General features: G+C 54.4%; 9 protein-coding genes across 9 annotated transcripts, besides 5 other annotated features; 6 read left to right on the top strand and 3 right to left on the bottom strand.

The window, feature by feature from the left end:
• The first annotated feature begins 123 nt into the window (after positions 1-123).
• Positions 124-1,922, top strand: ACRALDRAFT_1078062 (uncharacterized protein). The gene is made up of 3 exons (XM_071018727.1): positions 124-700; positions 806-1,241; positions 1,370-1,922. Exons 1-3 carry the CDS (start codon positions 329-331, stop codon positions 1,489-1,491), a joined length of 930 nt encoding a protein of 309 aa, XP_070872103.1. The 5' UTR covers positions 124-328; the 3' UTR covers positions 1,492-1,922.
• Positions 1,923-2,642: 720 nt separating this feature from the next.
• Positions 2,643-3,827, top strand: ACRALDRAFT_1072819 (uncharacterized protein; the record flags this gene model as incomplete). The annotated part of the gene is made up of 1 exon (XM_071018030.1): positions 2,643-3,827. The coding sequence occupies one exon, from the start codon at positions 2,643-2,645 to the stop codon at positions 3,825-3,827; it is 1,185 nt and encodes a 394-aa protein (XP_070872102.1).
• Positions 3,828-6,326: 2,499 nt separating this feature from the next.
• ACRALDRAFT_1066003 (uncharacterized protein) lies at positions 6,327-7,962 on the top strand. Its single transcript, XM_071017263.1, has one exon. It carries the CDS (start codon positions 6,381-6,383, stop codon positions 7,740-7,742), a length of 1,362 nt encoding a protein of 453 aa, XP_070872101.1. The 5' UTR covers positions 6,327-6,380; the 3' UTR covers positions 7,743-7,962.
• A 1,203-nt stretch (positions 7,963-9,165) lies between these two features.
• ACRALDRAFT_1072817 (uncharacterized protein) lies at positions 9,166-11,583 on the top strand (the record flags this gene model as incomplete). The annotated part of the gene is made up of 3 exons (XM_071018029.1): positions 9,166-9,540; positions 9,603-10,012; positions 10,065-11,583. The coding sequence occupies 3 exons, from the start codon at positions 9,166-9,168 to the stop codon at positions 11,581-11,583; spliced, it is 2,304 nt and encodes a 767-aa protein (XP_070872100.1).
• Positions 11,584-11,907: 324 nt separating this feature from the next.
• On the bottom strand, positions 11,908-13,655 carry ACRALDRAFT_2112065 (uncharacterized protein; the record flags this gene model as incomplete). Its single annotated transcript, XM_071023557.1, has 4 exons — positions 11,908-12,168; positions 12,233-13,263; positions 13,322-13,449; positions 13,510-13,655. 4 exons carry the CDS (start codon positions 13,653-13,655, stop codon positions 11,908-11,910), a joined length of 1,566 nt encoding a protein of 521 aa, XP_070872099.1.
• Positions 13,656-17,130: 3,475 nt separating this feature from the next.
• ACRALDRAFT_1072815 (uncharacterized protein) lies at positions 17,131-18,243 on the top strand (the record flags this gene model as incomplete). The annotated part of the gene is made up of 1 exon (XM_071018028.1): positions 17,131-18,243. One exon carries the CDS (start codon positions 17,131-17,133, stop codon positions 18,241-18,243), a length of 1,113 nt encoding a protein of 370 aa, XP_070872098.1.
• Positions 18,244-18,664: 421 nt separating this feature from the next.
• On the bottom strand, positions 18,665-20,764 carry ACRALDRAFT_2030136 (uncharacterized protein; the record flags this gene model as incomplete). The annotated part of the gene is made up of 2 exons (XM_071020641.1): positions 18,665-19,893; positions 19,969-20,764. 2 exons carry the CDS (start codon positions 20,762-20,764, stop codon positions 18,665-18,667), a joined length of 2,025 nt encoding a protein of 674 aa, XP_070872097.1.
• Positions 20,765-22,242: 1,478 nt separating this feature from the next.
• Positions 22,243-23,473, top strand: ACRALDRAFT_1083539 (carbohydrate esterase family 5 protein). Its single transcript, XM_071019463.1, has 4 exons — positions 22,243-22,470; positions 22,541-22,659; positions 22,721-23,014; positions 23,078-23,473. Exons 1-4 carry the CDS (start codon positions 22,290-22,292, stop codon positions 23,183-23,185), a joined length of 702 nt encoding a protein of 233 aa, XP_070872096.1. The 5' UTR covers positions 22,243-22,289; the 3' UTR covers positions 23,186-23,473.
• Positions 23,325-23,346: a sequence feature (Protein overlapping with rRNA (ACRALDRAFT_213378, KAL2753066.1) was converted to a misc_feature.).
• Positions 23,383-23,441: a sequence feature (Protein overlapping with rRNA (ACRALDRAFT_213378, KAL2753066.1) was converted to a misc_feature.).
• Positions 23,474-23,523: 50 nt separating the features above from the next.
• Positions 23,524-23,533: a sequence feature (Protein overlapping with rRNA (ACRALDRAFT_213378, KAL2753066.1) was converted to a misc_feature.).
• Positions 23,534-23,595: 62 nt separating this feature from the next.
• Positions 23,596-23,671: a sequence feature (Protein overlapping with rRNA (ACRALDRAFT_213378, KAL2753066.1) was converted to a misc_feature.).
• Positions 23,672-23,793: 122 nt separating this feature from the next.
• On the bottom strand, positions 23,794-26,147 carry ACRALDRAFT_1083538 (uncharacterized protein; the record flags this gene model as incomplete). Its single annotated transcript, XM_071019462.1, has 7 exons — positions 23,794-24,145; positions 24,209-24,632; positions 24,687-24,748; positions 24,869-25,380; positions 25,448-25,542; positions 25,645-25,867; positions 26,073-26,147. 7 exons carry the CDS (start codon positions 26,145-26,147, stop codon positions 23,986-23,988), a joined length of 1,551 nt encoding a protein of 516 aa, XP_070872095.1. The 3' UTR covers positions 23,794-23,985.
• Positions 23,795-23,957: a sequence feature (Protein overlapping with rRNA (ACRALDRAFT_213378, KAL2753066.1) was converted to a misc_feature.).
• Positions 26,148-27,672: the final 1,525 nt, after the last annotated feature.

Here is a 27,672-nt window from a genome sequence, read left to right as displayed (position 1 = left end):
GAAGCCCCACAATTACAGTCAGCTATCCCCATTTTTCCATAACGTCCGAATACGTCGCCCTCTCTTTCTTCCCGCCTTTGCGAATCCACCTGTTACTTCTCACCACAATCGTCCACCGCTACCAATTCGCTTCAATCCTGTTCAATTCAATTCAATTCGATTCGATTCGGTCCAATTCAATTGAATTTATTTCGATACTGCTTGTTGGAATACACGAATTGTTTTAACTCGCCGAGTTTGTCCGATTCAGCGCCACGGAATTCGAATACCTTTCTCTCGCGCTCGAAAGCCTTGACCGACCACCCCTTCCGGCACAATCTCGCCCATCATGGCCGACAGCGCCAAAGACGTGGAGGCTGTGGAACAACGCCCGTCCAACCCCGCCACCACAAGCGAAGACGTCGATATGGAAGGCACCACAGTCGTCCCCGCCGATGAGACCACCACAGCCGCTCCCGCCGACAAGGCCACGGCCACCACCGATGTCGAAGAGTCTGCAAAGGAGCCCGAGGGCGACGAGGCGCAGGGCGACAAGGGGCCCGAACCTCGCGCCACCTTCCTGACCTACCTCACCAGTCCCGTCGTCACACTGCTCGTTGGAAAGAACGGATCCGAGACCATCTTGACAGCTCACCAGGCCCTCTTGGCCAAAAGCCCTTACTTTAAGGAGGCGTGCGCGCAGTTTAACAACGACGGAAGTGTACGCTAATATCCTCTTTGGCTGTCTTTTGACTCCCTCTGCCTGACGGGCATTCACCTGAATCACTGGGCACCTGGTGCAATAACGCTAACGTCACGCCTCTAGCCCCGCCAGATCGAACTCGTCAACGAAAACACCGAAGCGGTAGGAAGCTTCCTCGAGTACCTCTACACCGGCGAATACTTCCCCCGCAAGCTCCCGAGCCAGCGCGTCCTCGAGGACGACCCCACCATGCCCGACGTCGACGACACGGGCGACCAGCTCCTCAAGCACGCCCGCGTCTACACCTTGGCCGACAAGTTTGGCGTCGACGGGCTCAAGGCGCTCTCCAGCTCCAAGATCCACTGCGTCAACTCGACCGCCAAGGGCGAGATTGCCTACGCCCGCTACGTCTACGAGTATACCAACGCCGACGACACCACTGTCCGCGCACCCATCGCCAGCTTCTGGGCCGCGCGCTCCCACACCCTCCGCTCCGAGGCCGAGGACGAGTTCAAGGCGCTGTGCTTGGAGTTTCCGCAATTTGGTTACGACGTTTTGAGTGCGTTGCTTTCCCTCTTTCACCACTGCCCCTCTGGTTTCGTTCTTTTTCTTTTTCTTTTTCTTTTTTTTTTTTTTTTTTTTTTTTTTGCGGTGGAATCTTGCTGACTTTTTCCTCTCTCCCAACAGCACGGGTCCTGGACGAAAAGCTCAAGCGCGAGAGGAACGAAAAGCTGCGCGCCTCCGTAGGTCCGACCAGGGAAAGCGGAAGGAAGCGCGCACGACACAGCAACCCTACGTCGAGAGACTAAACCTAGACGTCCAGTTGCCCTTTTACTTCTCGTATAAATACGCATGGCGGTGGCCAACGGGGACCATCCGGGGCATAGTCGTTTTTGCATTTCTGTGTGGGAGTCGGGACTTGTTCGGATTCTGACGGGGGCATTGTCGGGCCTTTATGCGCCGCACCCTGAGTCGGGTTTATCGGGCAGATGTGGACGGTCCTTTGGCTACGGCACGTGCTATGTATGTACCGAAAGCCACCCTTGATGTCGACGGCATCTCCTATACCCCGAATAGTCCTGGGGCGTTGAGACATATGTCTTGGTTGTATTGGCATGGCAATGAGACAGTGATACTTTATTTGACCAACGTCTGGCCTGGGCTGGGTCCTAGCCTCTTGATTTTGTTCGTTTGAAGAATGGATTGTTCGAGGTAAGCCCAGCGTTTAGTTGAAATGACTGTGAATAGGAGGACTGGCCTACGAAGGTCGACTCGACTTCTGCGAATAAGGAGATACATTGCATATCATTTGGGAACACATATCGTCAGATGGAGAGGGCCTGGGATCCATGTTCGACCATGGACTGACTACCTGCCCTTCTGCTGTCAACCGCGTGGCCCAGATCTATATAAGCCTGGAGGAGGTGGTTCACTCAACCCAGAAACTCATCGTTAGTGAGAAGAAAGACAGGGAGAGCTCTCGTCTCTTGACCAAGTACGCAGATACAACTGTAAGGTTATCACACGTGTACCTAACTAGGTATGTTTTTATGTATTTGTATAAGAGGAACTCGAAGGACATGATCATGCCCAAAAGGCCCAGTTCCGGTTCATTAGGCACAAAGGGGACTATTCCCAGACAATAGTACTGTCTTTCTCTGTTGTTGGTCTTGGTGTAGTCGCCGTGTTAGTCCTTTGTCGACGAGAATAAACGATTGTTCATGGACTGCCTTTATTGTCCACTTTACCAAGATCCCTGAGCTGTGACAGAAATATTGATCGGCGTACAGGCAGACGTCAAATGCAGTATATATTGAAGCCTCATCGCAGAATTTAATCACAGGATTCCACCAAATCAAACACGAAAAACGAAAAGGAGAAGGTAAAAGAAAACGGACAAGTATCAGTTCACTACTTATCAACTCGCTATTAACTAGACAAATACTTCCTCCCATCCATAATGGCTGACCCCCTTGACGACACAGACTCGAGCTGGTTCCCGTCTATTCGGCATATCCTGGCCAGCCACCCCGAATTGTTGAACAACGTCACCCTGACCTGCGTTGGCTGTGAACGCCGAATCAGGCCCCAGGCCATGATGCAACATCCCGTCGTCGACCTCCGGCAGTGGAACTGGTGCAGCTTAGATATGGTAGGCGAGGGGCTGGGCCTCAACCCAGGGAGAGGAGAGGAGGTTGGCCAGCTGCCCACCATCCTCCCCTGCGGCCACATCGTCTGCCTCAGGTGCCTTTACCGGCGCAGCCACTTTACCAGAGCCCAGCTTATCCAAAAGTTCACCACTGCACCCTTCCCCTACATGCCCGACACTGACACTCTGGAGTTGGAAGAGGACTTTGCCCTGTGCAGCGACATGCTCGTCAGCGAGGAGAACCAGCAGCGCGAGATGGGCAGCCGCGAGCAGGAGCGCGCCGAGATGTTGGCCTCGGGCTACATGACGCAGAGGATGTTCGACCTCATGCAGCGGACATGCCCCGTCGGCGACTGCCGCGCCTGCAGCAGCAACCTGGGCTACTGCCTCACCGACTGCCCCAGCTGGATGCAGGGCGTCTTCTTCCCCACCACACCGGAGGAGCTCGCCAACGTGCCCTTGACCCAGGCTGAGGGCCAGTGCGTCTTTGCGAATTCCATCGCCGTGCGCCCGACGCGGTTCCCGCCGCCGGGGCGCCACGCCCAGACCTGGATCGCCGATATGTGCCACCGCTGCCGCGCCGTGAGGGAGATCGCCCGCAACATGTATGCCTGGAACGCGACGCACCCGACCAGCGAGCGCATCTCCATCTGCTTCGTCGCCGACCCGAGCCTGCGCGCCGAGTACGAGGACGAACCGCGCTTCGCGACCCTCCGCGCCCTGTCTGACTGGATGACGGGGGCCTACCATGCCAAGGTGACGGCCACGCCGTGGAATGTGCCGCCCGGCGGCTGTGTATCCCCTGATGCCCGCTTTGTTGCTCGTCAGATTGACAAGCCCTGCATCTGCACCGTAGCCGACAATACGTGGGTGGACGACGAGAAGCCTTGCGATATGTTCCGCGACTGGTGGATTTGGGGCGACGCCGTCATCTCCGGGTGGAATACTTGCCAAGGGTTCGTATCCAGGTCGAGGGAGATGGGATTGATTCCCTGAGCGCTGAAGTTCGGGGCATTAAAAATCAAATCCGAAAGCATGCTAAGGAGAACGTCGGCTGGTCCGACTACGAGGCTCGGGGAACTTATGGACTCATGGTACTAAGGTAAGTAGGTCCTACTATGTCTATCTTGCTGACGGGCTGAGGCCACACCTTTAGAGGAGATAAATGCAAACCAGGTAAGATAGACAAGGTAAGTGAGTGCAGAAGGTAATAAAAATCACTTGGAAAAGCGACTGATGTGTTGGTATTTACGTGGTTCTTATATTCTCCCCCCATTCCTTATCTGTGATTATTAGTTTATTACCTGGCACAGAGAATTCCTCGCAAAATTGATGACCTATTTCCCTTTCTGTCAGCTTGCTGTCGAGAATCGTCTTTACGGCACACTGAAATCAAGGTGACCGCTGTTTCTGTCCCCATTGCACCCCAATATCACCCGCGCCTCGTGTCAATTCGCATATCATTTGGCCGGTCGCCATTAATGCGTACCGAACCCAGTCTCAACTCAATGTTAAAGATGGTGACATGGACGCTGCATACATGTTACTGAGACATTGAGGGTCGGCCGATCTCCACAGTTGAAGTTCCTTATACGTGCAGATGCGTCTCTAACACTTGCAACTCATCACACCGATGTCTTATGTTGATAAGGTTGGGTGGTGTGATAGTCTACCCGCCCCCACGCCGTGCCCCGAGTCGGTCAGGCTCGGTCCCACTATGCGGGTCCAGGCCGGGCCGATAGTGGACCCATAACCGGCTTACTATTCGTAGACGATACCGGGCCTTAGCGGGGTACGTGCCGAGCCGAGTTGCCGGGGGACCTTATGGCTTATTCGTATGCACCTCTTCTAGACCCGGCTTCCCTCGCTTTATCACTATTATTTCTAGATGTCCAAGTTTACGCCTTGGTCATTGTACCTCCCAGTCAGGAGAGCGGTTATCTGTAACTGATTAGCGACGCTACCAACTAAGAATATACAGTATGTACATGTACGTTTTTATATTCCGTGCTATTAGCGGTAAAGTTACATACACGTGGAGAACCAGGTCTCACCTTAATTGCAAACATAGTTTCGAAGGTGGCCAGGGTCCGCGGATCAGGAATCGTTCGGAATTTGATTCCTGGGTTATAAACTTATAGTCACATCTCATATCTTATGTGACTTAGAACATCTCCGGCCAAGACAGTGAGATTCTCGTGACCAGGGGGTTCCGGACACGATATAGGCATATTGCGGGCGCTGGGCAAAGGACTGACCGACTCATTCCTGTGTGGCCAAATACACATTGTACACATCGAAATACAGGGTAGGCTGCTTATAAAGGGTCCAAAGGGTCCTATGTTTTGCATCAGAACTACCCGCAAATATCCTTAAGGTTTTAGGTCTCTTATTAAGCATTATTGGCTGATAATAAGACTGTTTTATAAATACATGAATCACGCGGATTCATGAGATATGAATATGAATACTGACGATAAAGTGTGGAGGTGACCGTCACGGGCCACCAAGGGGTATGTTCTGTAATACCTTTGCCAGCAGGTTGTGATGAAAGGCCCGGCCCGGCCTCTTGAAAATCCATGTCTCCTTTCTTACCCATCCCCACCATATGCTGTCTTATTCATCCTGTCATCCTGTCCAGTCACCTGGCATATATAACGGGCCTCTTTTTCATGCTTTCTTTGTTTTTATACGTTGTTGCTGTTATAAAGGGAAGAGGAATAAGAAAGGGGTTGGAGAGGGGTCCCCTGGCATACACAATATCTTGCAGCTGCATAGGCTGCACCTCTCAGATGCAACAAATAAGACACAATGTATCAATGTATTCAAATCCGAATACGACGGCGGCTCCTAATGCCAGGGTTTTGAGATGTTACCAACATTGTACATGCCACCTGGGCCTGTAGACTGATACTACTCAGTACCGAGGGCTGGGTAATCAAAGAGAGGCGGGCCAATCGTTTACTTCTATCACTCATCTGAGCCATTGTCTCTTGACGGAAGAATGAAGACGGGACTGCCACTGCTATTCATCCAATGCCATAGACCGACTGCAGACGCAATTATGTCTCGCGGGTTCATACCAGCATGCCAGCGTGACACGCTCGAGCGAGTAAGGCGAGACACCTTTTCCCTTCTAAGTGAACCACTATGGATGTGACATCTTGTCTATGTTTACGGAATTCGTCTGGCCGTCGGCGTGGTCCACAGATTGTCAGATTCCATCACCCGACCCCCACCTATGGTGTGCTTGTATATTCAGCGACTGTATGCTTCGAGTAGAGCTTCAAGTTCGCCTTAGTACTTGCGGCAAATATAGAGCCGAACTTGCAAGTCACTTCCATGTATCTCTATGCCGTCTCTTGCAGAGCCGTCTTGTGACCTAGGTCCCAGGTCCGATCGGCGATAGTACGAATTCTGAGATATGATCATTATAAAAAGGCCGCATGCCCCTTCGATCAGGGCGTTTTCTTTTGGTAGCACTACAAACGGGGCTTTCAGTCAACTGTTCTAAATTTTGTTTCAAAAAAATATTTAAAAATTACAATCATGGGGGTTTCTCAACTTGGTGTGGAAGAACTCGAACAAAAGCTCGACACCGACTTGCAGAGATGTCTAGAAACGACCGACACAGAGTCAGATCCGACCATCCATCATCCCTCTTACGTGCAAGCAATGAAAGATGGACTCCGGCTACTCATGCGCCGCCATGACCCCAACATCGTCTCACAAGTCTGGCGCGACTGTATTGCCTATTGTCGTGCAGTCATTCTATCACCCAAGGATCATCCGTCGAGAGCAGATGCGCCCTGGGTTCGATCGTGCTCGGAGCTCCAGACAGAACTGCTAAGCAAATACGGGCCCGAGACCATTGAAGCCGGGCGAGCCGGCTTGGCTGCCCTCGTCAACGACCACTTTGGTGGCGATGCAAACAAGATCCCACACGTCGACAAGAAGAAGAGCTTTCTGCGAAACTGGCACGATCAGCCCTTGGGCGCCTCACTCCTCCCCGATAGAAGCATCCTTGCCACTGCTGCGTACGAAGCAGGTAGCCTCCCCTGCCACCTGGCTATGACGGGCTGGGGTACTCCCGAGCAGGCTGCGAGGTTATCCGTCATTTCACACGTCGCCATTTGCGACGACTTTGCTGGCTTTACAAAATCAGACTATGAGGCCCGTATCAGGCACGTCGCCCTCGCTGTTGGTGCCGCTCATGCCTTTGGAGGCTGGGCTGCCGAAGCGATCATCGACTCGAGCATGCTTCAAGCCACGGGGACGGGAAGCGACAAGTCCATTCCGTCTATCATGTCCTGGCGGGCTATCAGTGGGGCCGCAGGACCGTACTCCAGCTACTTCTTCGGCGTCGGTAGCCTGGCTGAAGGTCTGATCACGCCACAGACGCTGACGGCGACACACGACCTCTTCGACTGGCGAAGTGATACGGCTGGCGGGAACCATGAAAACGGCGTCACCGCTCTATATGGCCTGGGCGTGAAGGATCCATTCCATACCTATCTTGAAGCCATCCTCGAATTGGCAACACTGCATCCTGTCTCTACGCTGTACGGCGCTGGTGCTATGATAGTAGGCCAGTACACCGCAGCCCGCTATGGAACGTATGATTACCGAGGCACACATGATGCCGGTTGCGATAATTGTGTCAGGCTTCTTCGGGAAGCCACGGCGAGGGCGAACTTTCTGTGGAAGCCTGAGACTCCCCCGCGTTCGTTTTCCGAGGGACATGAATACCGCAACCTGCTGAAGGGGCAAATTGAACGCTACGAGGAGCATGGTATGGTACAGAAAGGGCTGAGTTGGCTGCAGCATCTTGTGGTTACTGGGGAAATATGGATATTCGATCTGCTAAGGGAAGGGGCCGAACCTCTGGACGATGGGGCCAGTTGGGTTTAATTGAGATTAGAGACGGCGCGCGGCTTATGGGGTGTCAACCACCCCAGAATACGCAGTGCCTCTTGACATCGACTCAACATTGCTAGTATGCGTTCCATTTCAATGCATCTTAGGAGAAAGTACAGGGTGCTTTACATAGGTAAAGAATTGAGGACATGTTCATGAAACCTTGTAACATCAAATGTTGTCGGGGCACCAGAGGTCATCGGCCTGAACGGACCTGGGTGGTTCTCCGAGAGGTCCGATTACGGTAATAGACATTGAGGATACGGAAAAGAACCGACTCGGAAACTTTATTGACGATTGAAGAGAATAAGATGAGGCTTACATCCTAAATTGTTCTGCAAACTGATAATTAGCCAATGCTCCGGCGATGGTACATCCCGAAGTACGACCGGTCACCTCCGGGTACCGTACCTACGACACCGAATCGGGCGGCGGGCCGGGCCGAGTATTGTCTCGGACTGAGTACGGAGTACGGGGTACCTAATTACATAGCTACAACGTACTCACTCACCACATCCAACCTCTGTTGTGCACCATTATTTGGCAGGTAAACCAGTCAATTTCATACCATTTTCAATTCCTAATAGGCTGCGGGCATGTCTCGATAGGCGCAGTGAATTGAAAGTATCTCCTGGCAAATGCGCCAATGGTTCTCCCACAGACTGTGTCAGGTGAGTTGATTAAGAGCAGGAATAGGGAAAGACAGTCTCCCAAACGAGTGCGGAAGCACCAGACAATCCAAATACAGCTGTGCCCCTTGCAAAGTAATCAGGGCTACGGCGAGCGGACCTTACTAAGAAACTGCATGTGGTTCTCAACGCATTGATCTCCCACCCCCAATTATGGAGAATCGAAAATCGGATGGTCAAACTCCGAGCGACGCCAAGAATGCGGAGGCTCGAGCCCCCCTGAGATTCTGGCCGCCTTCTTCAATGGGAATCGTTCCGGAACCCTGCATAAAATCAGGCTTAAGGTACCCGAATCCAATAAAGACGAAGATACCAATAGATGGCACTATTCCCCTTTGGACGCGGCTCAGCACCTGCGACAGCTCCGTCCTGGCCACCAAGATGACACCTATCCCATATGCACACTGACTCCGCTCGACCTGTGCTTGGGGGGGATTCCTTATTTCAGCCAGTTCCACCATGGCTACCACGTCGACGTTCACACTTTATCCTTCTCCTCAGTTTCCTCGCCCGTCTGAATAACCTCCAACCTCAACTCCTACTGTGCCTCTCTGCGACTCTTGTCTGCTCATCAGCTTGCCTCCACCCCGCTCAAGCACCTAAGAAGCCAAGCTGGTTTCCGATCCCGGGTTTCCGCGATCCTGTGCTCCTCGCGGCCACGTCTACCCCGACGGCTTTTCCTCCAGAGAAAACACCCCGCGTGACCAGCGGGCATAACTCACCACACCATGGCCGTCCCTGAACCGGCGGCGCAGGCCACCGAGGTCGTCCCTACGAATGGGAAGGACGAGTCGGGAGACGAGGCCGTCCAGGGGAACGAACTGGCACCAACCAAGGTCGACTTTGATCTCCAAATCGGCGTCGAGGAGATTCTGGTCGATGTCGACCCCAACCTTTCTCTCGACTACCTCCAAAAGGCCAACAGGCTGGCCGGCAAGCCCCCTCCACATCGCACACCGAGGGAGAGGCTGGTAACCCTGCACAACAACCATGTGGCCAAGAAGCTGCAAGCCGGGAACCAAAAAGGACCGCGCATGGTGAAGAAGGTCATCCTTGCGCTGTCGTATCCGCCCTCCTCAAAACCCATCAAAGAACTGGAAAAGGTATGTCTTTAGTGAGCTCAGGGAGCCAGAGGGGCTAAAAGGGAGAACTGACAAGTGGGTAGATGCCATTGAGTGATCTCATTGTGGAAAACCACCACGAGGACGCCTACATCGTCGTGCGGACCATCACCCCGCCGTACCAAGGCGCCGGCACGGTGGCCATCGTGGAAGATGAGTTTGGAAACACCGAGAAGCTGGCCCTCTACAACCAAGGCGACTCCAGTGTCCTTAGTGCCGTGCCGGAAGGGTCGGTCGTCCTTGTGAAGGAGCCGTACTACAAGTTCAGCGGTGATCACGATTTCATGATCTGCGTCGACCATCCTTCCGACGCCTTTCTCTTGCGGCAGGGGCCTGACGACGAACTCATTCCCGAGTCGTTCAGGACAGGAGAGCCGTTTTCGACTGCAGCAGAATGGCGAGAGGCCGGAGACAAGGCGTTTATGGCGAGGGATTTCCCACTCGCTGCGGCCAAGTGAGTGTTTTCGGTCCTTTTTTTAGTTATATTACCTGCTAACCCCCCACAGCTACACCAGAGCGCTCGAACTCGCCCCCCAAGACGACGCAAAATTCAAGTCGGACCTCTACACCAAGAGGGCGGGCGTCAACCTCACCCTCCAATGCTACGACGGCGCCCTCCAAGACGCCCTGGCATCACGGGGCGGCCCCACCGACTGGAAGTCGTACTTCATCGCCGCGCGCGCCGCCTACGAACTCACCGACTTTACCACCAGCAAGACCTACTTCGAGGAGGCCCTCCAGCGGAACCCGCCGTCGTCCAACGTGCAAAAGGAGTACGAGCGGTGCCTCGCGCGGGTGGAGGAAAGCGAAAAGGGCAACTACGACCTCGCGGCCATCTCGCGCACCGTGACGACCAAGAACATCCACCTCGACAAGGCCAGCTTCATCTCCAACACGGAGGTGCGGTCCTCGTCGCACCACGGCCGCGGGCTCTTCGCCGTCCGCGACATCAAGGCCGGCGAAATCATCTACGCCGAAAAGGCCACGTGCGTGCCCAACGAGTTCAACACGGAGCACAACTCGGCCGCCGCCTACGCCCAGCTCGTCGCCATGTGCAAGGACAACCCGTCGATCCACCGCAAGGTGCTCGACCTCTACGGCGGCTCCTACAAGCGGCGCGGCAACGAGGGCGACGAGATGGACGGCCGGCCCGTCATCGACGTGTTCCTCCTCGAGTCGATCCGGCGCAAGAACTGCTTCAGCGGCACCCACGTCTCGGCCGCCGCCGCCCTCGTCAACAACAGCAACCGCTCCAACATGTGGAAGCACGGCATGTCGCGCGGCCTCTGGGTCTACGCCGCCTACTCCAACCACGCCTGCGTGCCCAACTCGAACCGCTCCTTTGTCGGCGACCTGCTCGTCTCGGTCGCCTCGGTCGACATCCCCGCCGGCACCGAGATTACCCACATCTACCTGCCGCCCAAGGCCGCCTACCTGCGCCGCGACGAGCAGTACCGCGCCAGCTGGGGGTTCGCCTGCGACTGCACCCTGTGCGTGGGCGAGGCCAAGTCGCCGCGGGCGGCGCACCAGAAGCGCATCGACATGCTGGCCGAGATTGAGGCTTTCATGGGCAAGAAGGGCATGAGCCCCCGGCGGTACCAGCCCGACTCGACCATCCGCCAGATGGAGCGCATGGCGGCCAAGCTGGACGCGCTGCACGACCCGGACGTGTACGCCGAGCTGCCCAAGCTGATGCTGGTGTGGCCGTGCATGTGGCTGGTCGAGGCCTTTGTGACGCGGAAGAAGTGGACCAAGGTGGTCAAGTGGTCGCTCGACGTGTTGCGCGGCTTTGGCTTCGTCGAGCCCCTGCGCCGGGACGAGAAGGGCGATCCCCAGCTGTGGGTGTTCAAGGACGTCGAGGCCGTCATTACGTTTGAGACGATCAAGGCTCTCAAGGTGCTATCGCAGGCGTACAAGGCTCTGGACGAGGAGAGCCTGGCGGCGCAGTGCGAGGCGGCCGCCCGGAAGGGGCTGCGGATCATGGTGGGCTTTGTGACGGACGAGACATATAACGCGTTCAACTAGGTGATTAACGGTGTATGGGATGGATGGCTGGGCACACGATATGTGATGAAGCGACTGAGGAATGAACATGAAATATAGGGGGGCACACCAGTGATCAGATATGGGACTATGTATCCAAGACATCTGGAATTCGCATCTGCACGATGTCAAATACACGACTTGAAAATGATCCAACGTTTGTGTTATAAACTAGTTCTATACAGCCCTTTGCTCCTTACTATATACCTGACGGAACTCAACGAGAGGCCGATACCAGCGTCCTTCCATGTCCCGTCTTCCCATACCATAAATCCATAAATCCAAAGCCATATATTCAACGCCGTTCTAGGTCCGCCACCGGAAACCAGGATGCTTCCAATCGAGGTTGGAAATTTCCTTTTGCGACATGCCGGCGAGTTCTTCCTCGACGTTGCGCTGGTCGCGGCGCTTGTTGTCCCACTTCATCCAGAACCAGAAGGACGTGGACACGATGAGAATGATGGTGGCGGCGGCCAGGTTGAGGCCGTTTCCGATGGGGAAGTCGGGGGCGTCCCAGGTGATGAAGCTCCAGGTGGAGACGAGACCACCAATGTTGCCCATCATGACCTATTAGGGGTTAGTTGGAGAGTTGATGGGAAGAGGAGTGGAAAAGGGGAAAAAAGGGACTTACGTTTAGACCAATGGCACTGCTACGAGCCGAGTCGCTCACAACATTGGCGCTAATGTGGGCATTGGACATGGGACCAAGGACCATGGTCGAGCTGGCGATGAGAAAGGTGGCGGCGTAGCGGACGCGATCGACCTTGGAGGCCAGGAACATGATATACCCGGCCATGACCAGCGGGGCCGACATGGCAATGAGCACCTGGCGGCGGTCGAGGTACCAGCTCAGGGCGGGGAAGCCCAGGACGAAGAAGGCGCCGACGGCGTAGGGCGGCACGCTGTACAGCTGCTGCTGGACGACGGTAAAGTCCGGGTAGATGCTGCGGACGATGGTGGGGAGGAAGAAGGCCAGGCCCTGGACGGTGATGTTGTTGAAGAGGAAGATGACGGAGATTTGGAGGGTGACGGGGCTGGTCATGCCGCGCCACAGCTTGGTGCGGTCGAGCTTGTCGAGGACCTCGGTGGCGCCGACGCGCTCCGACTTGACGCGGGCGATGCAGAGGTCCTTCTCCTCCTGGGTCAGCCAGCGGGCCGTCTCGGGGCGGTCGGTGAGGGTGAAGAAGCCGATGATGGCGAGGCCGACGGTGATGACGCCCTCGACGGCGAAGATCATGCGCCACGAGGTCAGGGAGCCGAAGCTGTCCATGGTCAGGATGGCGGAGGCGAGGAGGCCGCCAAAGGCGCCGGCGAGCGGGGCCATGACCATGTAGAGGGAGAGGCGGAAGGCCAGCTCGGCGCGCTGGTACCAGCGGGACAGGTAGTAGGCGATGCCGGGGAGCATGCCGGCCTCGAAGATGCCCAGGAGGAAGCGGATGCCGCACATCTGGGCCTGGGTCTGGACAAAGGCGGTGAAGATGGAGATGAGGCCAAAGGCGAGCGAGGTGCCCGGGATGAACCAGCCGGGGCCGAGCCACTTGCAGAAGATGTTGCACGGGATTTCGAAGAGGATGTAGGAGATGTAGAAGACGGAGAGGATGACGTTGTAGTCGAAGCCCTCGAGCTGGAGGTCCTGTTCCATGCCAGCGATCCGGGCGTTTCCTATCGAAACAACGGTCAGATGGGAGGATAGACTATCTTGGTAATGATGTACACTCACCGATATTGGCTCTGTCGATGAAGCAGAACAGATACAATAGCGCCACGGTCGGAACAGTGTACAGGTCGAGCTTCCAGCGTAACTTCCTCACGGCCACGGGGTCAAAGGTGACGAGAGGATTGCCATGGCTATGGAAGTGAGGTCAGTCAAACCTGTGCTCGGCCCAGCAGAGCATTCATCCCACTCACGCATCTGTGGCTACCTGGCCTCGGCCGGCAGCGGTGCTAATGGTACCATCGGCATTGGTGACGGTTTTGATGCCTAGGTTCTCGAGGGTGGCGGCAGCGTTCGCCTCCACATGGGACGTGCTGTTAGGCGTGTCCTTTTCGGACATGATGGGTAGGGAAACAAGAGTTTTTTTTTGTTTTTTTTTTTTTCTTTCCGCGACTCGGCTGGCCGGTCAAGGGCCTGGGATGAGGAGCAGGCTGCGGAACGACCCTGCTGTTCTGCTTGGTGAGGCGTCGCTGGGGGGAGGAGATGCGAAGGACCAAGGTGTGAAGGATACTGACTGTCCAGAGCTCAGTAAAGGTCGAAGAGGGTAGCCAGCAGACACGAAGAGGTTGTAGAGAGTGGAAACGGGGAACGAGATATATAACAGTGACATGGGCGCGAGCTTTATCACATCCCATCCATCATCCATGCACATCAACCCCAGTCCCATTGGGCTGTGCAGGGGACCAGGGTCGGTGGGAACATGTGTGGAGAGAGGGCGAACAAGAGGACAGGTAATAATTGGGAAGAAAAGATGGAAAAGCAGCCAGTCACGTGTTCATACTGCCGTTGACTAAGGGATATAGGCAACGAGGGTGACTATAATAGGAGGCCGAATTGGGACCGGAGAATGGGGAAGGAACGATGGGGTACAACCTTGAAGTTAAGCTTATAGTGGATAACATGTACTATTCATTAGCGCGTGATTGGCTACGAAATGGGCCTGTTTTAGCGTATTTACCCCAGAGTGTTTAGTTTCGGCTGTTGACTAGCCCAGGAAAGTACAATGTACTTATGTGTACTAAGTACTTAGTACGTACCCACGGGGACATGCTCGAGGGGAACAGCTGTGGCGCTTCAACCACACTGCCGTCCCCTCGCCGCCGTTGCTCACTCTTCGTTTGAGCGGTTCGCAGTTCCCGCTGTGGGCTGCCGGTGCGGTGCGGGGTATGTACCCCAGACCTGAGCTCCCACATGCGTCTTGATCGTCATCTTGACGAGCCCCATTGGGGTCCGTGTGATGCATCGGCTTGTATCACGGCTTCTGTTTGGGGCGGGGAACGAGTCTCGAAGCCTGCGGGAGACTCGATTATCGATATGCAAAGTATGGAAAATGAATGGATTAACCATCCATGCAGCAACTACAGCGCACAACGTGATAGGCATCTCATGAAGTAGTAGTTACACAGCACGTGTAGTAACGTATGTAGCAGTAGTGTAGTGTTCTTCTCAAGAGGTCTCTAAAAGAGCAAAGGAAGCTTAAAGCGACGGTCTCACTTCTGATACAGTCAAGTGTTTATACAACGCATTGCGGCCCAACACCTGTGTTCGGCCAGACACACGTCTGGTCTTCAGGTCCTTTACGACTTGCGACCACCTAATATCCACGCATCTCCTTCGAAAAATTTCGTTGCTTTCCATTGTTCTAGAAGACATGTCCCAGTGGTGGCAGACTAATTCTGCCCTTCTTCTGATAAGTCCGTAAAACACCGGCGTTATCTTTGTCCCGTACCAGGTTGTTTCTTCCCTCCTGGCAAAGACACGACGCAGCTATCAGCGCGAGCCGTACACTAGAGGTGTCTCGGCTTTCGTGCAGGAATATCCAATTATGTAAACTACGCTGTGAGTATACCCAATAAGCTTCTGTACGAACTGTTAGCAACAACATGAAATGGGAACATATCATCGCCAGGAAACACAAAGTAGTATGGCCTCCCTGTAAGAATACCACAGGCACTTTCTCTCCCTCTTTATGAACCGCGAAGTGCCCTGAAAAGCATTACCAGCGACGATGGCATACGGGAAGGGCTGTCTGTAATGGATCTCGGATTGTTATCGACGTCGCGGTCGGCTATGCCGCTGTGTGAGAAGGGTGAAAATACATGTATCCAACGTCAAGGCAGAAATAGGAGGTCCATCAAGCCGCATTTTGTGGAGGCATACTCCCCCGCCTAATAGACGGCACATATTCGTAGCTAACCTCATTCTCATTATATGAGTAAGTTGTAGACTTTGTGGCCTATCGCCGCTTACGGCAAAGAATCCGTCTCCGGCGCTTCCCCATGGTCCGGCGTCTTGTCGTCGGCAAACTTTGGGTCGTGTGTCTACTCCAGTATAATTACTTCGTACTGTCTAGCCTGTTTCCCCAACTGCCAGCACAACCCCGCATTCAGAACGACCCCCTTTTGCTTGACAGCCTGCGTGTGCCAAGGAGACCCGAATCCGATCCTGGGGTCGCATTCCCATCGGCATCTGGAATCGGCACATGGCGAAAGGAACGTTGTGTCTACCCCGTGGAGGTACTTTGGCCCGTGACACTCGTCTTTCCAACTTTGCACATTTCATCGCATCTCGCCAAGTAACTGCTTTTGTGAAAGTGTTTGACTCTGCAGCATAGCGTGGGAGCCATGCATCATTTCATGGCCGACTCTAGAGTGTTCGGCGTTGAAGTTGATCGCATGTTGGTACCTTGTCGAAGTACGCTGGTTCCACAAACCCGCCCAGCGTTCAGAAGCTCATTTTAACGTCGAGCCCCACAATCGAAACGGATCGACATTACACTGTTTCCCGATATGCACGATGGAAAATATGCCGCTTTGAGCCTGTCGTAGAAATCATACGAAGTCTGAGTAGTCGCAAGACGGTTAAAACAGCGTTGGGCACTAGTCGGATTATCCCGCACGCGAGAAAAACGGCTGGCGGCCCCTACCATGAATTGTGGAAAGTATGACAAGTGTTGAATGACATCGTCTAGGGCATTCTGAAAGAGAACATACCAGACTTCCGACAAACTCATAACTGCGACACACTGAGCGGACGACCTGATTACAGGGGCGGGATGAAATCATCTGCTTTGATTGTGGTGGAGCCTGTTCCTGATTACCGTAGCTGTACGAAGTATGTAAGCACAATATCCATCTGCTATCGGAAACTAGTTGTTCCGCCTCCGGAGATCATCGTACTGGCGCGAGCTAAACTGTGGCCTTCAACGGCGTATAAGGCGCTGAGCTGACGTGAGATTACACAACGGCTAGGTACTTGGTGCTCCGTGTGGCTGGGTTTGTGGTACCGAAAATAGATGTGGCACCAACGTTACCCAGCACGATACGAATAGGGCCGCCATTATATCGACACGCATCCCATGAGCATGTCCATAGCTTCGGGTCTTATCTATATTATCCATAAGGCCTGGAAGCTGAACAGTGAGAGTACGTTGTACTGATCAATTTCCACAAGGGTTGGCTTCGGTAGTTGTACCATCACCAGCCACAGTCCCTGTACGGTACACAAGGTGACGTGGGCAGGTCACCGAGTACATCGTAATTCCAGAGTACAGACCTTGAACCCTTGCACAAAGAACCACAGAACCACCGACTCCTTCGTCCCTCTCCTTCCTCTTACTCCCTCTCATGCCTTTTCCCTCTTCCTCTCCAGTCCATCAAAGGCTGGCCACAATCAAGCGCCCAAGATGCTGCCAATCGTCTAATGTAACGACGCTCCGCATCGACAAAGCTGCAATCCGTCCATGACATCTCTCAACTGTCGACATCAACTCTGATCGATCGCCCGAGGGACCTTACCGTCTATAAACGATTCCAATGCTCCGCAAGAAGGAGGTCTACACGACCATCACGCCCATCCCGGGCTTCATCCCCCGCCAACTGGCCCTCGACATCCTCCACTCCCACTCCGAAGTCATCACCCTCAACCCCCTCGTCATCGACCACAAACCCATCCCCGCCCCGCCCCACGCCCCCGTCGACGAGTACTACTCGACCTGGTACGAAATCACCGAGCGCATGCAATGGATCCCGCGCCTGGGCAGGATGGGGTCCGGCAAGATCAAGTTCACCGGCTGCTTCCACGACATGCCCTGGGGCCTGCAGACCCACACCTACGCCCCCATGGGCGTCGACATCCGCATCAAGTACCGCGTCGACGGGAACCAGCCGGGCCTCGAACCCCCGCAGCCGCACGAGCTGGGCCTCGCCGACCTGGGCGCCCCCTCCGACGGCCTCTACCTCCGCGAGGACATTGAGATCCGCTGCAACGTCACCATGGTCGGCTACGTCAAGTCGGAGCTCCAATCCGCCTCCAAGGGAATGGTGGCGCGCATCATCAAGAAGGCCGAGCTCCTCGATGCCGGCCTCTTGTCCGCCATGTTCGAGGACGGGAAGCTGCGCACCATCAACCCCAACGACCGTTCCCAGTCGCTCCGTCTCAAATCACCGTCCTTCACCGGCCCGCACGGCGGTGCCCATGCCCACCACTACCAACCCTACCACCTCCAGCAGCAGCAGAAGCAGCAGCAGCAGCATCCCCATTGTCCACCCGCTCACGTGGCAGAACTGGCCCCAGCAAGTGGCATTATCCGGGCCCCTGCCGAACAGACATCTTTCATGGCCGAACTCCCCGGGAACTACTATCATCCACAGGCTTCCCCCGGCTTACCCACCCAGCAACAATTTCAGCAACAAGGAGGCAGCCCCCTCCCTTCGCACGGCGTCCACAACCCTAGCCGCGACTCCCACGACTCCCGCGCCTCGGAATCCAGCAGCAACGCATGGCGCTCGCCTCAGCAAAGCCCCCGGTTCGCTCCCTCGGGGCCCCAACCCAGTCCCTCGTTCCCTCCATCGAGGCCGATATCCACGGCCTCCTCTGGTCCGAGCCGGTCCTGGCCTGTTGACAGGGAACCGGTGGAGAAGGGCTAGGGAGATGTCGTAACGCGCAAGGTTGTATGGTGTGTGGGGGGGAGAGTTATGAGTGAACGATCTGATATGATAGGGAAGATGGACGAGGCCAGGCGTTCAGTCTTGTTTGATGTGATGAGACACGGCTTTGGGACCCATGAGATTTGGTTTTACATGTATCGACTGAATGGAAAACAGGGAAAGTGATGTATTTGTTTGAATAACGGCGGGAATGGCTTGGTGTACAGGTTATCAATTCGAAATATACGCATCGTCGACCCTCAACATGCGACGTCCAGTCTCTTCTTCACATGGATACACTGAGCTGGTTGGTATATATAAACTGCGCACCCCTTGGCCAACACAGCAACTCCGTCATCGTCATCCCGTCATCATCTTCAACCACATACTTCCTCGTCACTTCGTACCCTTGGCCCTTTTTTCATGAAATCCTCCTGCGCTTCGCTCCCCTCGTAACCCGCGTTGGAGCAGTCGCGGGAGCCGGAACCTGGATCGAACCCGTCGACTCTTTTGCCTGCCTCGTCTTCTTCCTAGTGACCGGCACCCCGTTGACGCCGTTCTCCCCGTCTCCCCCGTCTCCCTCTGCATCACTCCTGGACTCGTCATCACTCGCCCTCTTCCTACCCCGTCCCCTTCCCCTCGTCACTACTACGCCATCATCATCCTCATCCTGCTTCTTCTCCTCCTTTTCCTCCCGCCCCTTCACCTTCCCACTCGCCTTCTCCCTCCCCTTCGTCTTCGCCGGCCCCTTCTTCCCCAGAACAGCATCACGTCCCCCCCGGGCCTCCCAATACGCAGAAACATGCTCGCCCGCATAGCCGAGCACCGCCTCCTCCGGCTCCCACGACCGCTCCTGCGACCCGATCCACGCGACGCGCAGGGCCACCTTGCCCGACGCGCCGACCTTGTGGCCCAGGACGCGCAGCACGTGCCACAGGTCCGGGTCGGCCACCGCGCCGCGCCGCCCGCCCTTGACGCTGCGCCAGTACCGGAACAGCACCGCCGGCGCGTCCTCCTGCACGCTGTGCTCGGGTTCCCAGGTGTAATCGCCGGCCGGGTCGGACGTCTTCCACGAGATGTGCAGCTCGAGGAGCGTCGGGTCTTCGCGCGACCGGCGGTGCCCCATGATCTTGTCGATTTCGAATCTGCCTGTTGCGTCTGGCATGTCTTTGTCGGGCATTGTCGCTTCTTCTTTGTCTTGCTGTTCCTCCCTCTCCGTCTCTTTGTCCATCTCTTTGCCCGTCAATTTTTCCGCTTCTTTGTCCGCCTCTTTTTCCGCCTCTTCTTCCGCCTCTTCTTCCATCTCCTCTTCCATCTCCCGAGATCCGTTTTCGGGTTGCAGGCTGCTGCGCTTTTCCTTGGCTTGGCGTTGGTCTTCCGGTTCTCCATTGACCTCTGGTCCTTCTTCTCCCCGTGCTTCCTTTTCCTTCTCCTTTTCTTTTTCCTTCGGCTTTTCCTTCGTTTTCGCTTTCGATCTCAATTTCGACCTGGCTTCCACCTTTCGAACATCCGTGGCTTCCGGTTCGCTCTTCTCCTCCAGCGGCTGTACTTCCTTCTCTTTTTCGGTGGCCGGGGCCTGGGATTCGTCGGAACGGACCGGGGAAGGGGATGGACTAGGCTCGCTGACCGGTGGCTGGACGGCGGGAATTTCTGGTTGACGTGATGGCAGGTTAGAAAATGCTCTGACAGTCGAGAGAAAAAGGCGAATGCCATGTTGCAACGTACCTTCTTCAATGTCGCCTTCGGATTCAATTTCGACTTCGATTTCGGGTTCCGACCGTTCCTTTTCCTTTTCAGGTTCCTCCGTCTCCTCGGGCTCCTCTGTAGTCTCCTCCCTGCTCTCTCCCACTTCCTCGGCGGGGCTTTCGGTCTGCTCCTTCGCCGTCGCCGTGATAACTTCTACCGTCTCTTCCGTCACAACATCAATGGTCATAGACGCGTCACCCTTGGCAGTAATGCTATCTTGCGCTCCGGGCTCCTCGTGCCGATCGGCCTCCGCCTCGACTTCGTTGATGGCCCGCTTCAGTGGACTTCCTCCACGCGCACCTCTCCCATGCCCGCTGAGCGCGCCAAAGACGCGACCGAAGATGGATCCGCCGGACGACGGGTTGGCCGATGGAGACTCGGGGGCGGCGGGGGCGACATCCATGGGCGCCATAGGCGCCATGGGGGCCATCGGCGCGACGGGCGCGGAATGGACATCGCCGAACATGGGCTCGTGGGATGTGGCGCGTCGCGGTGAGGTGAGGGGAATGGGTCGCTTCGACGGCGGAGGAGGAGTGGCGGCGACGTGATCGGATCGGAATCGCTTGGAGGCACGGGCTGAATGTGCGACGCCTGGCGCGGCGGCAGGTGGCCGGGAGGATGACGACGAGGAGGGGCCTGGCGATTCGAGGAAGTGGAGGGCGCCGTTCTTGATTGTGACCTTCTTCTTCCTAGTTGAAGTTCTGGTCGTCGCGGCGGGAGTGGCGGGAGTCGGAGCCGGGTTGGTGGTAACGGACGGAGAGTTGAACCTCGCCATGGAGCTGGCTTCGATGTCGCTTTGCTGACTGGCTGATTCGATGGATCGACTCTGGGGTCAAAGTGAAACTCCGGATACGTTATCTCGGCGTTTGATGTACACCAAACATGTGCCGGAGGGACTGGAGCTGAGGTCGTGGATGGTCGAGGATGGTGAGATTAGAGTCGATATTATGGGCGAGTCCAGGCCTTGACGGAAGATATAAAAAGCGGACGAGATATGAAGCAGATAAAACCACAAAATAGAAAACCTAAACGTGATATGAAGACCAGAATCAGCGAGGCTGTTACCGACTTTTCGAACACGCGATTCGTTTTTGCGACCAAGACTGAATTTGACGATTCTTGGTCTGGGCGGGTCACGGGAACATGATGCAAATGGTATTGTCGAAAAACTGGGGTCGATGACGAAGGAGATGTTAGTGGATAATTAGGTAATCAATCTCACGTAACGCGTCTTAGTCATCCGTCACCTAATTCTTCTCCCTCACTCGCCTGTCTCGTCATCTTCGTCTTCACTCTTCCCACCAAATATGAAAAACGAAAGAAAACGCCAATTTGGGCCTTAAAAAGGGACATGTCGTATTCGTACGTTTATATTTCTTTCTTTTGGCGTTTGCCCGCACGAGCCAAGGCCAATGCCAAACCAATCCGGAACCCTCGAGACCAGCCCGCCACCAACAGGTAAAAGCAAGTTGGGCCCAACCGACCAACAACAGCGCAAGAATCGGCTGCCTGCGTCCATATCTGGCAAAAGCCACATGCACTCTGGCGCGTACGCATGTTAATAACCGCTCTTTGGGTCGTCGTCACTGTCCGTCATTTCCTGCGAGACATCTGAAGAGAGCGGTCGCCTTTGTCGCTCAAGAGGACGGCAAAGTCATGAATGGCTACACTGACTGTTCCGCAGCATCAAGCCGCCTGACCACCAGACGGTAAGGAACACAATCCAGTGGTTTCTTCGTCGCTACTTCACGCTAGGTACCATGGGCGTGTTTTGTAATCACCCGGTCGCGGCTTTTGCCCCTTGGGGCTACACTTGCGAGTGAGGGGACTCGGCGCAATGGGATCGCTCTAGAGTCTGGGGTGCATAAATCCTGCAGATCCGCTACCGAAATAGGCAGCACAACGGGGTTCGACCTCGGAACTCGAGGGAAACCTGCATGGTCGTCACGGCACTTATATATGAAACTTCCAGAATGAATGCCACGCTGAACTTTTTGATCCGAGGCTCATCGACCCTACCAGTTTTCGGGTGTGACATAGTAGTCCTATGACACCAGCGCCCTACCATCTCTTCCTGGAAGAGGGGGCCACTCGAATGAGCCTGAAATAGAGGACGGCCAGAAGCCCTGCGAGGATTGCCGAGGTAGTTCATCTCTTGTAGAGCTGACCCTTGTGCGACATGCGCTGCCTGAGTAACCACTATAAGAGAGGATCCAGGCCGGCACATCTCCTTCAGTTTCTTCAACCGATACTACCGCCTTGGCTTTTTTGTACATCATCGACATCAGGCCACTGTTAACATGCTGTCTCCTCGCCTCCTTGTCCTTTCACTGGCCGCGCTGGGCCTTGCCTCCGCCCGGAATGTGCGACGTCAGGATAATTGCCCGGAGATACCAGAGACCGGTATCACCATTGGCGAACCGGTGCCCATGATCCCCGAGCACATCCCTCAAGGATGCTCCGACTTTGAAATCCTAGTTGGTGAGGGACTGTCCTGACCGACTTGCATGGATAAAGTAGGCCAAGGCTGTGATATACTAACCTCATACAGCCCGCGGCACGAGCGAGCCCAACTTTGCGGATGGGGGCAAGTTCGGCGTCATTGTCGGCGACCCCGTCGTCAGCAACGCCTCTATGATTTTGCCTGGCGCCAGAGGCTATCCCGTCCAGGTAAGTCGATTCAACAGACGACTCATCAACTACAGGGAGACTGACAAAAGAATTCTCGCAGTACCCCGCCAGTGCCCGAATCGTCTCCGGCGTCCGCCAGGGCGCTGCCGACGTTGTCAGCCGCATCACTTCGCAAGCCGCCGCCTGTCCCGACCAGACCTTCGCCCTCGTCGGCTACTCCCAGGGCGCCGCCGTCATGCGCGCTGCCGCCGATGACATTCCCCGCGAGCTGTACGGCCGCATCAAGTCTCTCGTCATGTTTGGAGATGGCGCTCTGCGCCTTGGTTCTCTCCTCAGCCGCTTCCCCGTCGGGTTGAACAATAAAGTCATGCAGATATGTGCCGATGGTGATCCTGTAAGATTTTCCTTTTCAGTTCATTCGCATTTGTTTTTCCAATGCTAATGCAATGCCATACAGACTTGTGATCGCGACGGTACTTGTACCTACTATCACCTGACCTACCTTCGTCCCGACTACATTGACCCTGCAGTCGACCACATCGTCGAGGGCTTCCTTTCTGGTTAAGGATCATGTACCGTTGAAGCCGAGACAGATTCGCCTAACGTAAGGTATATGGAGATCGTTGGGACAATAGTCTGGATGTAGGGTTTTGTTGGCAAAGGACGGCTTATACCGGATACGTCCCAGCTGCTCATGAAAAGAATCACGTATGCTCATATCTCACACTGTGTTTGTCATTCAGAGTAAATGTGCAGCTGCACCAAGGAGATGATGTGAATTCTGATTCTGACGAGATTGGAAGCGTCTGCCAATGGCTGCGCTGACAAAATGAACCGGTACAAAAGAAAGAAGAAAAAAAAAGAAAAAGAAAAAAAGAAAAGAAAAAAGAAAACATACAACACCGGGTATTCGCTGGTCGTCACCGACCCAACTACTAATCCGGCCCTCACTGGCTTATCTATGGGAGAGCGGACGGGATCCCGAGCTTTCCAGTGGGTATGGTCGTATGTGCCAGTATCTCGTAGGGGATAGCATTATAAGGCCTGTGAACTGAATACAGTAATGAACAACCAACAGCCACTCCCCCCTCGCTCGATACGATAACCGAGTACCTTGCGCTATATGGAAGCATGAATAATTTTGACATTATTTTTAATTTTATTTGTATTATACAGTAAATGTACAAGTTGGTTGAGGTCTCTTTGGCTGTAGATGGCCAATTGCCCCATGTAAAATTTCCTGCCCATCCATTATCCCGCTGCTTCATTCGGCACGCCATCCCAGTGGGCGACCGATAAACCAGAATCTCATGCGCGAGAAGCGGCAAGTCTCGCATCGTACAAAAGATCGCCGTCGTGTACTCATTAAAACTCCCTCAGGGAGACCTTGACGGCCAGGTCCGACTTTTGCCAGAGCATGAAGACCTTTTGCCGTTCAATCCATCCTTCAGTCTCGGGCACCATCTCGAAGTCAAAGTGCCAAACCATGTATGCGAGAATCATACGCATCTCCGCCCACGCCAAGCTGAAAAAAAGAATGTCAGTTACTAGGAGAGGAAAGAGTGGGAAAGGAGACACATAAACGCACTTCTTGCCCAAACAGTCCCTGGGACCAATGCTAAAAGGCTTCACGACGCTCCTGTCGTCATTCTCAAACTCGGGCGGACAGGGCTTCAGCCACCGCTCGGGAACCATCTCGTCCGGACGGTGGAAGTTGAGCGGGTGGCGATGGGCGGCGAGTAGGTTGATGCAGACGCTGGTGTTCGGCGGGACAAAGTGGCCGGCAACAAAGGCGCCCTGGTCCTTGGTGCGACGGAAGAGGCTGTCGGGGGCAGGCGGGTAGAGGCGCAGCCCCTCGTTGATGACGGCGTTGAGGTATTCCTGGTGCTGCAGCTTGACAAGGGTGAGCTCGGATGGCGAGGCAAACTCGGCGCGGATGGTCTCGGTAAGTGTGCGAAGCGCAGCGGGGTACTTGCAGAGCATGTACAGTGTTCCGGCCATCATCGTGGCGGCTAAAGGTCCATGTGAGTGAAGAGCCTATACGCATCAAGGGAGATTTTGCTTACTCGTTTCGCTACCTGCGATGATGAAGACAATGGCAGAAGCCTCTATTTCCAAGCGAGACATTCTGCGGTTGCAATACGTCAGCCAGGCGCCTGTAGACGGTAACAACGATCGCAACAGTGGCGATTCCAAGGTAATCGTGATAATGGCAAAAAGAAAGAAGGATCGAATAAGAGTTACTCACCCCTTTTCCCCCTGGGCATTCTTGAGAATGTACGACATGAAATCAGGACGATCCGTCACCATGGCCATCCGGCGGGACGCAGCCTTGGCACCAAAGGAGAGGGCCTCCTCGCGGTGCTTGACCATCTTCTTGGGGATGCAGGCCAGGATGGCGCCCATGGGGAGGAGCGGATAGCGGTACAGCTCTCGGAGGTAAGTGAAGGCCTTGAGGGTCCAGAAGACGGTGTCGAGCCAAGGGTGGGTCTCGCCCTTGTCGAGGCCGCCAAAGCTCTCTCCGAAGGACAAGTCACCGATGATGTCGGTGGTAAGGAAGTTGATCCACTTGGAGAAGTTGACGGTGGCGGCGCCAGAGTCCGTACCGGTGACTTTTTCTACCTGCTCGCGCAGTTTCTTGATGAACAGAGAGGTGTACTGGTGGAGGTAATCTTCCTGCAGGACCAGGGCCTTGTCCGAGAAGGCATGAGATTGGATACGTCGCAGACGACGATGTTGATTATCATCTTTGGCCGATGACTGTTGTGGGGTGGCAAGTTTTGCCTGTCAGCGAAAGAATACTGGCTTCATGGGATAGAGTACGCACAATCGTGTCGACAGCATCTCCGGCCGAGAGGTAGGAAATAGGGTCCTTGGGAATGTTACCCCGGCCAGTGCTGCTTTGGCGGAAGCCATAGATATCTGAGTGCATAGATGGTCAGCTCCAAGATCAGGCACTTTAGTGAATAAGGATGATCATGATAACTCAATGGAAATAGGGGGAAAAAAGTCTCTAGAACTCACCTTGCCATGCCTCGCTGGTCGTGAAGGAAAGCGTATCGGGGGCAATGCGGACTACATGACCATACTTCATATGCATCTCCTTCACGGTCCAGGTCACAGTGCCCCGAAAGATTTCAATGGTGTAGGGCAAACGGCTGACGGCGTACCACCAAGGACCCGGGTATTTGCGCAGCGGGTGGAAGAAAAGGTTGTACACGGCCAAGAGAAAGAGGTAAAGAATCATCTATCATGTCACACGAAAGTCAGCCATATCGTAAATTACCAGAAAGGAATGATCTGGGACAGTGGGTCCGATCGATCCCCATGCCCCCATGCATGGGTAAGGGGAGATGAGATAAGGGCATGCATGTAAGGCGGCGAGATGATGATAAAGCGGGAGGATGAGGGCCATGGCGATGAAAATGATGGTGGATATGAAGTGAACTTACCAGCTCAAAGCCGAGAAGGACCGCAGCTCCCCAGGAAGAGAGGGCTGCGGCAAGGAAGCTGAAGGGCCCAGCCATTGCTCCAGAGCATATCAAAGCGACATGCAAAGGTGCCGGGATGGGGCCAAATCCTGATTGATTGTGTTGGCGCGCGGCGTGTCGTGGCGTAGCACGGTGCGTGATGTGTGCTTCCGAGGTGGAGTGTTTAATTCGGGTTGCTTTTGGCTCTCTGGTGATAATCCAGGGACTGTGGAACTAAGCCCGAAAGTCTCCTTTAAGATTATTAGGGAGTTTTAAGAAGAAGACGAGAGAGAGGAAGAAAAAAAAAGTCAGTACTTCGTAAGATAATAAAAAAGAGGGCGGGAGGAGGAACTAGGATCGGGTACCTAAACTAGGCAGGTACCAAAGTAACTCTGGAATATAGAAAGAAGGAAGTAAAACGTTAGCGTTGGCTTTGTTCCCACAAATCTCCCATGCAAGTTGGCTCTTTCCCGACGACTAAAATCCCTTGCTTGGTAATTGCCAAACTTACCATAAGGCGACCGATTATTAAAGGGCCATCTACCCGCATCCTATTTCTTTGTGTTTTGAGGGGAAATGGGTGTACGTATTGGTGCATCTGGAGGGAGTAAACACATGGATCTATGACTACGAGTGGGAGTGATCTGCATTGCGCGTACTACTCAGTATGTACTGTACATGGCCGATTTTAGCGGTATGTTCCGCTGGGTTGGGTCTTCGATTCTTCGATTGGCAGCCCCTAGACCTGATCACGGCCAGAATCCAGCGTAAACAAAACGAACTTGGTATGCCAATTCTTATTCTGACATCCATGCAGTTTATGATTGGTATCTACCTATTGTACATCGGTGAATAGTATGCATTGAAGGCAGGCGGATTACATACATGTACATGGTATGGAGAAACCCGGATATCCCCATCGGGCGGATCAACCAAGACATCCTGCTCAATGCGCAGCAGAACATAACAAGGGTAGGCGAAATGAAACGAAACCGACGTCGTCGTCTACAACGTACGAATGATCAGCGCAATCGCAGGTCAACCTCCTTTGTCTCGGAGATTATTGAATGTCAAGTAATTACGACCATAACAACGTGCGAAGTACATACCTACTCTACTTCGTACGGTGGTTGCGTTCCGAGGGAGCCAGGTACCGCATTTGGCAATATCCCTACATCTCCTATTGCCTAAAAGAGCGCCATGCTTTTCAACCTCTCAAACCACTGTACGAGATACGGTCAGGTAACATCGTCATGTATGTCTTTATTTCTCTTCTTATATTACTGGATAGTACTAAACCCGGTGAATACTATCCAACTACAACACTGAAAAAGGCCCGAGATTATGAGTGTCTATTTGGTAGACGCTTTTTGGTAAACGCTTTCGATGAGTACGAAGTAGTCGGTCGGATCCGGGAATTCCACTGACCCCGGTTCGCAGAAACTCCCCACGGGGATACAGGGGAGGGAGAAGCACCGCACGTTGCCCTAGCTGTAACTCGTTATAAAGGGCAGTGCGGCAACTTCTCTGCTGTCGTTTTCGAAGAGTTATTAGGACTTTGACCTTGACGACTACTTAGTAG

This window comes from Sodiomyces alcalophilus (assembly GCF_042370955.1).
Source record: "Sodiomyces alcalophilus JCM 7366 unplaced genomic scaffold ACRALscaffold_8, whole genome shotgun sequence".
NCBI classification, from domain to species: Eukaryota; Fungi; Ascomycota; class Sordariomycetes; order Glomerellales; family Plectosphaerellaceae; genus Sodiomyces; species Sodiomyces alcalophilus.
The sequence above is the reverse complement of the archived record's forward strand: the minus strand, read 5'-3'. Positions and strand labels throughout refer to the sequence as shown.

What these genes read in the sequence shown, in the direction of transcription:
- ACRALDRAFT_1083539 (XM_071019463.1), top strand. Translation starts at nt 22,290, where the DNA reads ATGCTGTCTCCTCGCCTCCTTGTCCTTTCACTGGCCGCGCTGGGCCTT. An exon ending in CCAGAGGCTATCCCGTCCAG is followed by an intron (nt 22,660 to 22,720) that starts GTAAGTCGATTC and finishes GAATTCTCGCAG; the next exon opens with TACCCCGCCAGTGCCCGAAT. An exon ending in TATGTGCCGATGGTGATCCT is followed by an intron (nt 23,015 to 23,077) that starts GTAAGATTTTCC and finishes AATGCCATACAG; the next exon opens with ACTTGTGATCGCGACGGTAC.
- ACRALDRAFT_1066003 (XM_071017263.1), top strand. Translation starts at nt 6,381, where the DNA reads ATGGGGGTTTCTCAACTTGGTGTGGAAGAACTCGAACAAAAGCTCGAC.
- ACRALDRAFT_1078062 (XM_071018727.1), top strand. Translation starts at nt 329, where the DNA reads ATGGCCGACAGCGCCAAAGACGTGGAGGCTGTGGAACAACGCCCGTCC. An exon ending in AGTTTAACAACGACGGAAGT is followed by an intron (nt 701 to 805) that starts GTACGCTAATAT and finishes TCACGCCTCTAG; the next exon opens with CCCCGCCAGATCGAACTCGT. An exon ending in ATTTGGTTACGACGTTTTGA is followed by an intron (nt 1,242 to 1,369) that starts GTGCGTTGCTTT and finishes CTCTCCCAACAG; the next exon opens with CACGGGTCCTGGACGAAAAG.